The following is a 12,289-nucleotide window of genomic DNA, read 5'->3' as shown; positions in this document are numbered from 1 at the left end:
GACCTTGATCTGAAAAGTCACAATGTGTAGATTGATGTAACTAAGGTGTGCAAAAACCACAGGGAAATGGTTGAAACACCCCCCATTAGGGCGCGGGTAACCAAAAGTCACACAAAGCATAACAAAAAGAAATAGCATGTCACGAAGTTTTAATTCACTAACCATTCGGCTTAACCACGTATTTCGTGATGTCCAGAACACTGAGGACGTCGCCGCCTTCCATGAGAGTCTCTTCCAGCTCCACGTCTCCAACGCTCAGGCAGAAACAATGGTCCTTGTTCATAGCCGGCATCTTGAGCTCAGACATGCATTTGGATATGCACACGCCCGGGTCGTCGCCGGGTGGTCCAACGTCGACAGCTTTGGTGCGCTCCACCGCACCCAGTCGGACGAACTGCACTCTGGCAGGCTCTGCGAAAATCAAAATATCAAAGAAAAGGAATAGTTCACTTTGAAAAAAAAATCAGTTATAAATCAAAGGTTCGTTCGAAATGTTATGCTTAATATCTAGGGGAGGATGGGGTAATTTGGCCGGCAGTATCATATTGCCGCCCCCTACTTAACGATGTCTGAGAAAAGTGAATGACAAAATTTATAGCCTCTATTCATGTGTCATTGGTGGGCCTATTCTGTGTTTTTCTTTTTAATATCCCCTTTATAATTTTCTTCAAAATCAATAAAACATGAATTTTATTAGAATATAGTAACTTTAACTTCTGTTCAAAAAATTGTATACCATGTAGAATTGGGGCTGTAGACAAATGTCGACATTGTGGTCCCATGTTCAGCGTTTTCAAGAGTAATATCAGGCATTTCCGTATAACCGTAACGACATCATAGACAAAACTTTTCAGAATGGCAATGCGGGGCAATTTTGCCGGTGCCAGTGAAGCAGCTTTGAAGGTGCTCTCAGGATCGCTAGCTGGGTCGGCCGACTTGATAAGGTCGTCGTGCCGAGCTGGCTGGGTTTATAGCCGTTAGCGGTGGCATTGTGGCACAGTCTGCCTCCTTGGAGCTTATCAAGACACTGCACAATGGAACACGACGAAGATGCTAGGGATTTGCTCAAACCAAACTGATAGTCACATCTCCAGCTGTTGTTGTTGTTGTTGTTGTTCCTCCCGGTCACCGCCGAGGCGGTGACGGAGCCACGCGGCTCTTGTGGGCCGCGTAGCCGGCGGCCAAGGCCGCCACCACGTCGTCGCGCTGTACGTCTCGGGCCGTGCCTGTGATGTTACCCAGCGCTTGGAGGCGGGGGCCGAACAGGCACGGGCACTCCAGTAGTATGTACGTGCGCCGGGGTGTCCGCGGCCTCGCCACAGACGAGACATCGGCCCGCCGGGCATGTGATGTCGTTGCACTGAGCGCACTCGGGTGTCGGTCTGCGCCCAATGCGGTGGAGATATTGTTCCGACCGTCCCCAGTGTCCCGATCGGAGTTGGTGTATGTCGATGGCCTCCTCCCTGGTAGCGGCTCGGACCGGGTCGGGGGCGCGGTCCGCCATGACGTCTCGGTACCAGCCCGCAGGCCGGCTCGCTCGCCACTCCCTGCCGGCGACCCGCGCAGCAGCCCGCGTGAGGGTGCGGGCGTCGACCGGCGTCGTCCGCTGGGACATCCCGGCCGCCTCCTTCGCTAATGCGTCCGCCCTCTCATTACCCGGGAGCCCGCAGTGAGCCGGTACCCATTGGAGGTGAATTGAGCTGTTGCTTGCTTGTAGGCGCAGCAGTTGGGTCCACACACTGGCACCCAGTGTTGTGGTCTGGGCCGAGGCGCCTGCAGCCAGCGTTAGCAGGGCCGCCCTGGAGTCCAGGCAGGCGACCACCGGCAGGCCCGCGCTTCTCGGCAGTTCAGCGACTGCCTCCAGCGCTGCCAGCAGCGCGGCGAGCTCCGCGCGCGTGCTGGAGCACAGGCGGCCAGCAGGGACCCTCAGCTCCCAGTCATCTTCGGTTGGGGTGCGGATCAGGGCGCCGCCCCCGCCATTGGCGACGCCGTCCTCCGCCGATCCGTCCGACCATATCCAGACGGCTTCCTCAGGTAGCTCCCGGATACGCTCTTCAGCTGCGGCACGCCGAACGTCTTCCGGGGCCGCACGTCTGGCCCGCGGGCCGAGGTCCAGATGGAAGTGGACGGTAGAGTTGTCGGCCCACGGCGGCAGGGTGTGGTGGAGGCGGGCCTCGACGGGTATGTCTTGCGCGTCGGCCGCCGCGAGCGCGGCGGCGCCCACCTCGCGCCATCCTGTGGTCTTGAGTCGTCGAGGGACGACCGCCTCCCCGACCGACCTCAGCGGGTCTCCCTCGGGGAGGGACGCCGCGAGTCCCACCATTCTCGCTGCCAGTGCCTGTCTCCTGGACCAGGCATCTGTCATGCCGGCCTCGGACATCAGGGCGTGCACCGGAGTAGATGCCGTGCATCCGGTCACTGCCCGCGCGGCCGCGCGCAGCTCCCGATCGATCAGCTCGACGTGCGAGGGCGATGCCGCCGGCAGCCACGCAGCCGCGGCGTACTCCAGCGCACCGCGGACGTAGCCGTTGGCGACGGTTCGTAGTTGTTGTTCGCCGAGGCCCCACGATCGGCCGGTCAGCTTCTTCAGCTGGGCGGTCCTTGGTCTGACCCTGCGGCGGAGGTCGGTGCAGTGTGGTCCAAAATGGAGGAGACGGTCGAAGGTCACGCCGAGGAGGCGGAGCTGGGAGCCCGCCTTCACTGACACTCCAGCGACCTTCACGGTCAGCTCACCGGCGTCCCTGGCCCATTGTGAGAGAACAATGGCCTGGGTCTTTTCACCCACCACCCTCATCTTCCAGCGGTCCGCCCAGGCGGCGATAATGTCCGCCGACTTCTGTGCCCTTTCCTTTGCCAGGGCAATAGAGCTCCCACCGCTGAGGGTTGCGGTGTCGTCCGCGTACATGTACGTCGTGGTGTGTGGCACTCGTCGCAGCTCCAAGATGAGGTCGGCAGCCCACAGGGTGTACAGCGTCGGGGCCAGGACGCTGCCCTGCGGGAGACCGGCCCTGAAGACTCGTTCAGCACTCCGGGCGCCGTACATCTCCAGCTCGCAAACACTATCGACAACTTGTTTGCAGACATTGGAAGGTTACGAGATGTGAGTATTTGAGACTGAGTTGAGTTATTTAATTGATTGCCAATAATTTTTCATTGAAATTAGTCGATTATTTCCTTACTAGAATAAAAAGTCAACGTTCTTTCCCAAATAATGCCCTCTCACTATCCACTAATTATAAGTTTCATTGTGAAAATATTGTTATCACAAATAAAATACAAAAACTTGATTGAGCAGTGTATGCAAAGGAAGCGCATTTTCAGTTGTGCAGGACAATGCTGAAATAAGACCTGAGTCAAAATCATTCGAATACAAGTCTGTGACCGAGTCAGCCTAAAAAATGTGTAAAGGACACATGTCATTGCTGACGCTGAAGCTAACTCGCCCGTAACATAAGATCCAGGCCTCAAATTAACACCGGCCAAATCCCCCCACCTCATGGGCCAAATAACCCTGCAAGCGGGACAATTTGGCCGCTTTGCAGACCTTTGTAAAACGTCAAAATTCAGCTATAAGTAGTTGCTCTACCATTTTCAGTTTATTATACAAGGAAGTAAAATGAATGTTAAACCTGCAAGCGTTGAGAGTGTAGAAATACTTTCGTCGCCAATTTCGAGCACAGCGCTTCCTTAAAAAGCTGCCAAAATACCCCATCCTCCCCTACACTTTTTTAGTTAAAAACTATGTCCATTATATAATCATTTTCTTTATCGTGATGATAATTGATGGTTTGATTGAATCATGTTCCAGCACGTTTGAAATAATCCTGGATAAGGAAAACATTCTTGGATAAGGGAACGGAACTAATTCCGAATGAAAAGTGAACTATCTATGGCTACGGAGATTACTGGTTTGTAAAGACTTGCTTTATTTTCAGCTCTATAGGCTATCAAAATTTGGTTTGAACCGTGATATCACAATTTGATTTGAACCACTTATTTACTGCACATCTTCTGCGTGTCTGAGAGCAGCAAGGGACGTGTCATTGAGATACCTTTAGCTGGTTGATGATGCTAGTATGTTGTAAAATAAAAAAGCTTATCAAAAAACAACCCTAAATGTCACTTTACCAACCAATTATGCCCGGAACTCCAGACATACCTCCATTCACGATGATTCTGCAAAGCGTAGGCGTTAGCCAAGATGCCACTATCGTTGAGTGTTGCACTCCTGCAGAACAGACAGCACAATACATCAGCATCAGCTCTGATCCATCACAAGTAGCAGAGCCGCAATCGTCTAACATCAGTCCTCGTCGGCTGTGTCGGACTGTGAGCCGTACTGATCCAGATTAGTTTGGCGCTCGTTTGAACGCCTTCGGTGCCAGTCGGCGCCAGTGGGCACCCCCTCCCTCCCCCCTCTCCCGGGGGTGCCATGGTGTGCGCCACTCACCTCCCTCCCCGTCGTCTACTGAGCTGTCTAGCTCGGCTGGCGGCGGCGGAGGCGGCAGGCGGACGACCTGCATGCTCCCCGCGCTGGACGGAGGGCTGGTGTCCGTCAGACCGAGATCACCGCCCGCACGCAGGTCGCCACACAGACACAGCCGGTCGTTCGACGAGCGGACCAGCGCCAGCGAGAAGCGCAGGCCGCAGCAGCGGGCCACACACTGGGCCGGGCTGTCCGGGAAGGTGGTGGGCAGCCAGCGCACTGAGCCGGGCACCGTGTCGGTAAAGTAGCTGGCCAGCGGCGACGGCTGACTGTCTCCTAAAATGGGAATAAAGAAGCGACCGATGACTTTTCATTTAGAAATGGTTTGAAGAAAAAATAGGACGAAATAGGACGGCAAAAATTGAGGGCGAAAGTAAAAGGAGTGCAAGGGCAAACACGGTGCTTAGTTCAGCCTGATTTATGGGTAATATAATTCCTCACCTTTCATCACTATTGAGAACCGTTCGTAGCCGTTCGCGAGGCTCTCCGAAATGACATTCACGATTCCGCCGTAGGAGAAGTGACTCTTCTGGCCGACCCGGAGTCCGTCTAGGCTGAACAGCTGGTACATGCCGGCCACGTCCGGAGCGCTGTGCTGCAGGCTGGAGAGGTCGGCGGCCGGCGCGCCCCAGCACGCGGTCGTGTCGCCCTGCACGCGCACAGCCATGAAGAGGAGGTTGTGGCGCGCGCAGGCGGCCAGACAGTCGGACACGGGCCGCTGACCCAGGTCCCGCCAGTCGCCGGACGGCAGCGAGCCGCTGAAACCGCTCGGAGCCGGGGCTGGCAAAAAGTGACACCAGTCATATAATTTTGTGGGACAAAGATCCAACCAACTCCGTCGAGCCAGACCGTGTATGGGAAGCTTGCACGTTCTCGTCGCATTTGGGTAGTTAATTAAGTTAATTTATACGAGCATTTTAATTTAATATGAGGATCTGATAGTGATATCTTCAGATGAAAATTTAATGCACAACGGGCAACTAATAAACTTTCAAGCAAGACACTTACAGTAAAACTTTCCATGACCGTTTTATCGCCGAGAGTGACTTTTGTGAGGGCCTACTGATCAGGCTTCTGTAAGAAGGCTCATGTGTGGTCATGAAACGTACCTCCATTGATGAATAAGAAGTAGTAATTGTTATCTTGGACATCAAATCTGAACGAAATACCTGCGAAAGAGAGAATAGTGACATCTGGGCCTCTTCAAAGACTGGCTTACATTCATCGAGTTTTGATCCTTGCAAAATATAAAAATAAGCTGCTGAACGAATGAACAAAACAACAAAGCATCCAATTCCAAAACAGGCATTCAAATGAATGATGATCATCAAAAGCAAACCAACCGAAACGGTCCACGCACCAAGCGTGGAGTTCCAGATGTCTAATAAACCAGTATAACGCCTTTTGGGGCGATTAACGGAGCGAGCGAGAGGGTGGGCCTTGCACGTGCGAAATTGCGAGGGGGTACCTCCAGGTGACTTGTGCACGGCACCCTACTAACCGGTCTCTAGCGATGTGCCAAATTTGAGCACAATCGGCCCAGCCGTTCTCGAGATCTGGAGGCGGCACCCTGCACGTGCGCACGTGCAAAATGGGTCCCAACTGACTTGTGCACGGCACCCTACTAACTGGTCCCTAACCGTGTACCAAATTTGAGCGCAATCGGTCCAGCCGTTCTCGAGATCTGGAATCGACCCCTGCACGTGCGCACGTGCAGCAGCACCCCAACTCTGGCACATGGATATGCATTGCCTAGTGGGTGCCTACCTACATGCCAACTTTCAGCGCAATCGGCCCAGTAGTTACCGAGATATTGCAACTATTACAAAAGTGACACCTCTTCGTTTTGCACGTGGCACGTGCATAAGGGGTCACCCACATGCATCGGGAATAGTCCAATACTTGGTAGAAGGAATGAAGCTACCCTACAAAAATTACCGCATGTAAATCGGTCAAGTGGTTGCTGAGATATAAGCGTCGTAGAATCGTGACCACGGCCGGCCGGCCGGCCGGCCGCTCATGCTCAGAAATTTCCGTTATTCTACGTAAGACTCCGCTCGCTTCGCTCGCTCCGTAATAATCATTGCCTCAATCATTAAACGGCAAAACCTCGCTGGTTTTATCAGTTTATTGAGAACTTTCGCAAATCGTGTCGTATTGACGGATACATAGACAAACAAATGGACAGGCAAAAAAGAGGCGTATGTACGTACCATCATAAGTCCCCGTCAGTCCCTTCAAGTTTAGGAAGTCCTTTGAGCCAGCTCCGAGCCTGATGGAGATGGTGATCCATCTGGGATTGAATGACCACTGACCCCCGCTGGCAGTTCGGTCCAGCACCAGTAATTCTGTAGGAGAACACCAAAAGAGATATGGGTCATTTAACTGGTCTCTCATTATTCTAAATAACCTCTCGTTCTTAAAGAAAATATCTGAAATCATTCGTCAGGGTGGGCCAAAAAAAGTGTGTCACTTTTGAGCAGTTATTTCTCGAAAGTGGTAAAAGATACGAAATAGAAACTTTCACAACTTAAACAAACCCGTTTGACAAACTGTATCATACCAATTTTATGGAAAAGTTTCAATCGAACTGACGTCATCATCATTTCAAAAAATGGGATCTGTGCGTCTCTTCATTTGCGCATGTGCTCGAAGTGGGCACCGCTAAGCTGAAGGCCATCCGGAAACGCGCTCCAGAAGCTGACGCTCACCCTCTCCGCGGTTTCACGCACGTATTGACCACGCTGACACGCAGCTCCTCCAGGCTACCGGGCTTGTTGCGATAGTCGCTGTCCTTGCAGGCTTACCAAAACCAGTAGTCCAGCGGGTTAAGGTCAGGACTGTGAAGACTGAGGAGCCCACTGCTGTTCGCTTCCCTTGGAGATCACGCGGTAACCGAAGAGCTCTTGGAGCAGCTGCATAGTCTCTCGGGCCGTGTGTGGTGGCGCTACATCTTGCGTGAACAAAGCTTGTAGCGTGATCACCAAGGGAAGCGAAAGGCAGTGGGCTCCTCACAGTCCTGACCTCAACCCGCTGGATTACTGGCTTTGGGGAGCCTGCAAGGACAGCGACAGCGTCTACCGCGTCTACCACAACAAGCCCGGTAGCCTGGAGGAGCTGCGTCTCAGCGTCGAGCAGTACGCGCGTGTTGTGCCAGCAGGCACCGCGGAGAGGGTGGGCGCCAGTTTCCTGGAGCATGTTCAGATATGCCTTGAGCGTTGAGGTGCCAACTTCGAGCACATGCGCAAACATAAAAGACGCACATATCCCATTTTTGAAATGGCGATGGCAACATCAATTCAACTGAAACTTTTTCATAAAATGGGTATCATATAATTTGTCAAACGATTTTCTTTAAGTTGTGAAAGTTTCTTTTTGGTATCTCTTACCACTTTCGAGAAATAGCTGCTGAAAAGTGACACACTTTTTTTGGCCCACCCTGTATATTGAATAGCTTAGGGTACCTAAATTACAGAAGAAATATCATCAGAAATATAGCCAGATTCAATGCGAGCCAAGATGCATGTACGTACACGCTATTAAAAAACTATGGTAGGTGGTGCGGCGGAGAATCATAGGAATCATGGAAGCAATAACAGACAGCAGTGACACAAGGTACCCGAACAGACAGAGCGAACCTTTGGGAATAGCAGCGCCTTGGAGCGATCCGAGCTGTATGATCTGGATGGTGTTGTCTGGTGAGGCGCCGTCAGGAGAGCTGCTGGTGTCGGAACGCACGGCGTCCACCTCGGCCGGGCCCAGACACGAGCACCCGCTGTCAACATACCATTCGATTAACTACAATACACCGACCGACACTAAAACAGCTTTAAACAGTGGGACATTTTAGCTGCCTCATGTCAGAAATCCGGACACAATTACGCAATCGCCCAAGATGTACTTACATACGGTTACATTATACAGCTGGGGCGTTCCACGACAAATCGACAAATAAAAAATTAAATTTGCACCCTCATATTTTATTCTTCGTTGAAAACTGGTGTAAGGGGTTGTGATGGGCGGGGAAGCCAGCTGTGCCAAGGATTTTTTTCTTCGAACAACGGTTTCCGAGATATAGCCTCGGGCAATTCCTGGAGTTCGCGCTGCAGCCCTATGTTTGGCGGCCTATAACTCAGAAACTATTGTTTTTTTACGATAAAAACTTTATATGGTTCAACTCACAATCAACCAACAAACATTTTGGCTATCTCGGATTTTCATTTTTTGAAAATTTTGGTCACGTGACCTTTTGTCCTATTTTTCGAAGAGTGACCTTGATATTTTCCCCACTGAAAGTTGCAACTTTGTCTGATGACGACTAAAGCCTTATCAATTGTCATTCATATGCGATAATAAAAAAGTGGTTATCGCCCTGCGTTGACCTCAGGTCAGGTCATTTTTATGACCTGTCCATTATTACGAGCGGGATCGACAGCGAGATCTCGAGAATAAAGCAAGCTAGCGACAAGCGGTAAACGGTAAAGGGTACACACGGATAAAGTCTATAATTTTTACTCGGGTCATTTTCAGGTCAGGTCAAAGATGACGTCGCAGGAGCTAAAAGGAAGTCAAAATAGCGGCACTATACATATATATGAAGTTTTTCTCGAATAACTTTCAAGGTATCCCAGCTAGGAACAAACTAATAGCACCATCGTGATCCTCTCGTCGATCCGCATCGAAACATATGTATGTTGACCTCGAAAGGTCGAAAGGTCAAAAGTTGACCGTAGATCACGTGACCTAAGGTCAACTTTTGACCTTTCGATCTTTCGAGGTTAACATGCATATGTTTCGATGCGGATCGACGAGAGGATCACGATGGTGCTGTTAGTTTGTTCCTAGCTGGGATACCTTGAAAGTTATTCGAGAAAAACTTCATATATATGTATAGTGCCGCTATTTTGACTTCCTTTTAGCTCCTGTGACGTCATCTTTGACCTGACCTGAAAATGACCTCAGTAAAAATTATAGACCTTATCCGTGTGTACCCTTTACCGTTTACCGCTTGTCGCTATCTTGCTTCATTCTCGAGATCTCGCTGTCGCTCCCGCTCGTAAAAATTGACAGGTCATAAAAATGACCTGACCTGAGGTCAACGCAGGGCGATAACCGCTTTTTTTATTATCGCATATGAATGACAATTGATAAGGCTTTAATCGTCATCAGACAAAATTGCAACTTTCAATGGGGAAAATATCAAGGTCACTCTTCGAAAAATAGGACAAAAGGTCACGTGATCAAAATTTTCAAAAATTGGAAGTCCGAGATAGCCAAAATGTTTGTTGGTTGATTTTGAGTTGAACCATATGAAGTTTTTATCGTTAAAACCAATAGTTTCTGAGTTATAGGCCGCCAAACATAGGGCTGCAGCGCGAACTCCAAGAATTGCCCGAGGCTATATCTCGGAAACCGTTGTTCGAAGAAAAAAATCCTTGCCACAGCTGGCTTCCCCGCCCATCACAACCCATTAGACCAATTTTAAGCAAAAAATAAAATATGAGGGTGCAGGGCACTTGTCGATTTGTCGTGGAACGCCCCAGCTCTCAACCGCTCTAACGGACACCATTCGGCCATGCGTCTTCCGGAGCGGACTGGCGGGTAGACTGTACCGCAATACACTACTGTATGGCGGGTCAGCCTACCATCGCTACTGTAAGTAACGCTCGGGCTTGAGCGACCCGGTGGCTGTTCTGCTCTGTTCATTTCTCAATGGTTCTTATAATATATGTTGCTGATTTGATTGCATCGATTGCCCGTAATCACGTGCGAGATTGGTGCTTGGTTGCGGCCCTATTATGTAATTGTTTATCAAAATGGCATCCGGTTGGTAGAAGTGGTACTGCCACATAGTTATGCGAAAGTGAATTTTCATAACCGTTGATAACTACTTACGCGGGCTGGAAGCGGACGGCAGCGTACGGGAAGCCCTGTGCTCTGCACATGAGTGGACAGTATGCGAGGAGCCGGTACTTCTGAGGGAAACTGTCTCCGCCTGATGGCAATCGGAACGTCCAGCCGGCAGGAGGCGCCGACCTAAGGTAGAGCACGATCGGACGAGCCGCCGACGTCCCTGCAGGGAGACAGAGTGTTACTTGTTGTCAGCGACTCAGCCCCTGTTGTTTATTGTTAGATGTAAGCGCGCCCGCTATTCTGGCCGCCGCTCGTGACGTCACTCACTGACCGGGCGGTCAGGCGGCCCGAGCGGTGTGTGCCGGCCGGCCGATAGCCCGGGGCGCGGCCCAGCCGACCTCGGAGGCGGCCGCGCCGGACGGAGACCAGTCGCGCTCGGAACGCCACCCCGTAGGTACGGCCTAGATTGCCGACCCTTGCACACGGGCTCTGACGGGACGACGCGTCTCTGGTGACGGGTGGGTTCGGACTCGCTGCCGACTCAGTGCACCCCGACACCACACCAGACGGAGTCATCCGCGGGTGACTCCATTGCACTCTGGTGTCCGTCCGAATTAACTTGTCCCCCACAAACTTATAACTCTGGGCATATTGAACATATCTGGGCATATCGATCTTGATTATTGGGCATTATAGTTCCTCGTTGTGCATTGTTAATTTTTGGCACCGTATATCTTGTTCTTCTCTACCGTGGTGCTCACGGTGAATACAATTAACTCGTGTCATATTGCATCTGGGAGAGGGCCTCGACCGGCCTAGCGGCCGTCATACCATATCTATTATCTAACGTAATTCGGCCAACGTTTTTTCAGACACAGTAGGTACACATACAGTCCACTTACCAGCCAGAATATCTCAACATAGTCCTCCAGGGGCCGGATAACTGTATCCTATGGTTTAGCTTTGTCTTATCGGCTATTGTTTTCTCCTATTACCAATAGCGTAGCATTTCAAATCCTTTGGTCTAGGTTTGTTGTTTCGGTTATCATTTTCCATAACCCATATCGAATAGCGGAGCCATGTCGGAGGCACAAAAGGTCGAGACGTTGAAACAAAATCGGTCCAGAGAGCGAGCCAAGGCGACCAAAGGTCTTCATAAGCTGAAAGCCGCGTACCAGGCGTCTGATGTTGATTCCGACGACCTTGCTTACCTGATACACCTAGGCGAGAAACAGCTATCGACGCTGGAGCAGCTAGGAGAGGCCTTACAACAGTATGAGGTCCCCGATGACTCTAGCCACGTTTCTGAGCTTGAAGAAGCGATCTTCAAATCCAAAAGGCGTCTGGAAAGACTGGATAAGACAGACACACCTCAGCCCAGTGTGGATCAGCGCGGCAGTTTCAAACTTGACCTACACCTCCCTAAATACAGCGGCGACCTGCTTGCCTGGCCTGAATTCTGGGAGCTCTATGCATCTGCGGTCCACCGCAATGCTAGCTATTCCAACATTGAAAAGTTCGTCTTTCTGAGAGGACACTTGACGGGAGAAGCCGCCAGGTCCATTCAGGGACTCGCCACAACCGACAAAAACTACCAGGTAGCTATTGACATTCTCAGAGACCGATTCGGAAAGGACGGTATCAGCAAGGACACACTGATGGCAAATTTGCTTGCTCTGCCTGCCGTGTCCAATCCTGATGACCTGAGAGGGTTGCGGCGTCTCATAGACGACCTCACCGCAAACGTTCGAGCACTGGACGCCCTCGACACGCCCTCTGATTCTTATGGCGAGCTGCTTCTACCGGTGATGAAGGGCAAAATCCCTGAGACATGGAGGATGCAGTGGGCCAGATCTCGTAAAACAGCCCCTACTGAGGACGGGTCATCAGAGTTCTCCCGCTTCATAATCTACCTCCACGAGGAGATGAACTTGCGTGAAGAGGCCTCCC

The 12,289-nt window shown here is 51.3% G+C and overlaps 1 protein-coding gene across 1 annotated transcript in view; it reads right to left on the bottom strand.

Moving 5' to 3' along the window:
• Window positions 1-162: 162 nt before the first annotated feature.
• The window catches only part of LOC122376467, a gene marked incomplete at its 3' end in the record, with an annotated part of 28,860 nt that continues 16,733 nt past the window's right edge, over window positions 163-12,289 (bottom strand). The window contains exons 26-33 of the mRNA XM_043356346.1: window positions 10,382-10,559; window positions 8,125-8,261; window positions 6,700-6,834; window positions 5,596-5,655; window positions 4,928-5,266; window positions 4,451-4,762; window positions 4,160-4,228; window positions 163-411 (exon numbers count right to left, since the gene is read on the bottom strand). Coding sequence (XP_043212281.1) covers window positions 163-411; window positions 4,160-4,228; window positions 4,451-4,762; window positions 4,928-5,266; window positions 5,596-5,655; window positions 6,700-6,834; window positions 8,125-8,261; window positions 10,382-10,559 — 1,479 coding nt within the window. The remainder of the gene's footprint in view (window positions 412-4,159; window positions 4,229-4,450; window positions 4,763-4,927; window positions 5,267-5,595; window positions 5,656-6,699; window positions 6,835-8,124; window positions 8,262-10,381; window positions 10,560-12,289) is intronic.

This window comes from Amphibalanus amphitrite, unplaced genomic scaffold, assembly GCF_019059575.1.
Source record: "Amphibalanus amphitrite isolate SeventyFive unplaced genomic scaffold, NRLGWU_Aamphi_draft 002152F_arrow, whole genome shotgun sequence".
Classification (NCBI taxonomy): domain Eukaryota; kingdom Metazoa; phylum Arthropoda; class Thecostraca; order Balanomorpha; family Balanidae; genus Amphibalanus; species Amphibalanus amphitrite.
Note: the sequence above shows the minus strand (reverse complement) of the source record. Positions and strands in the feature narration are given on the sequence as shown.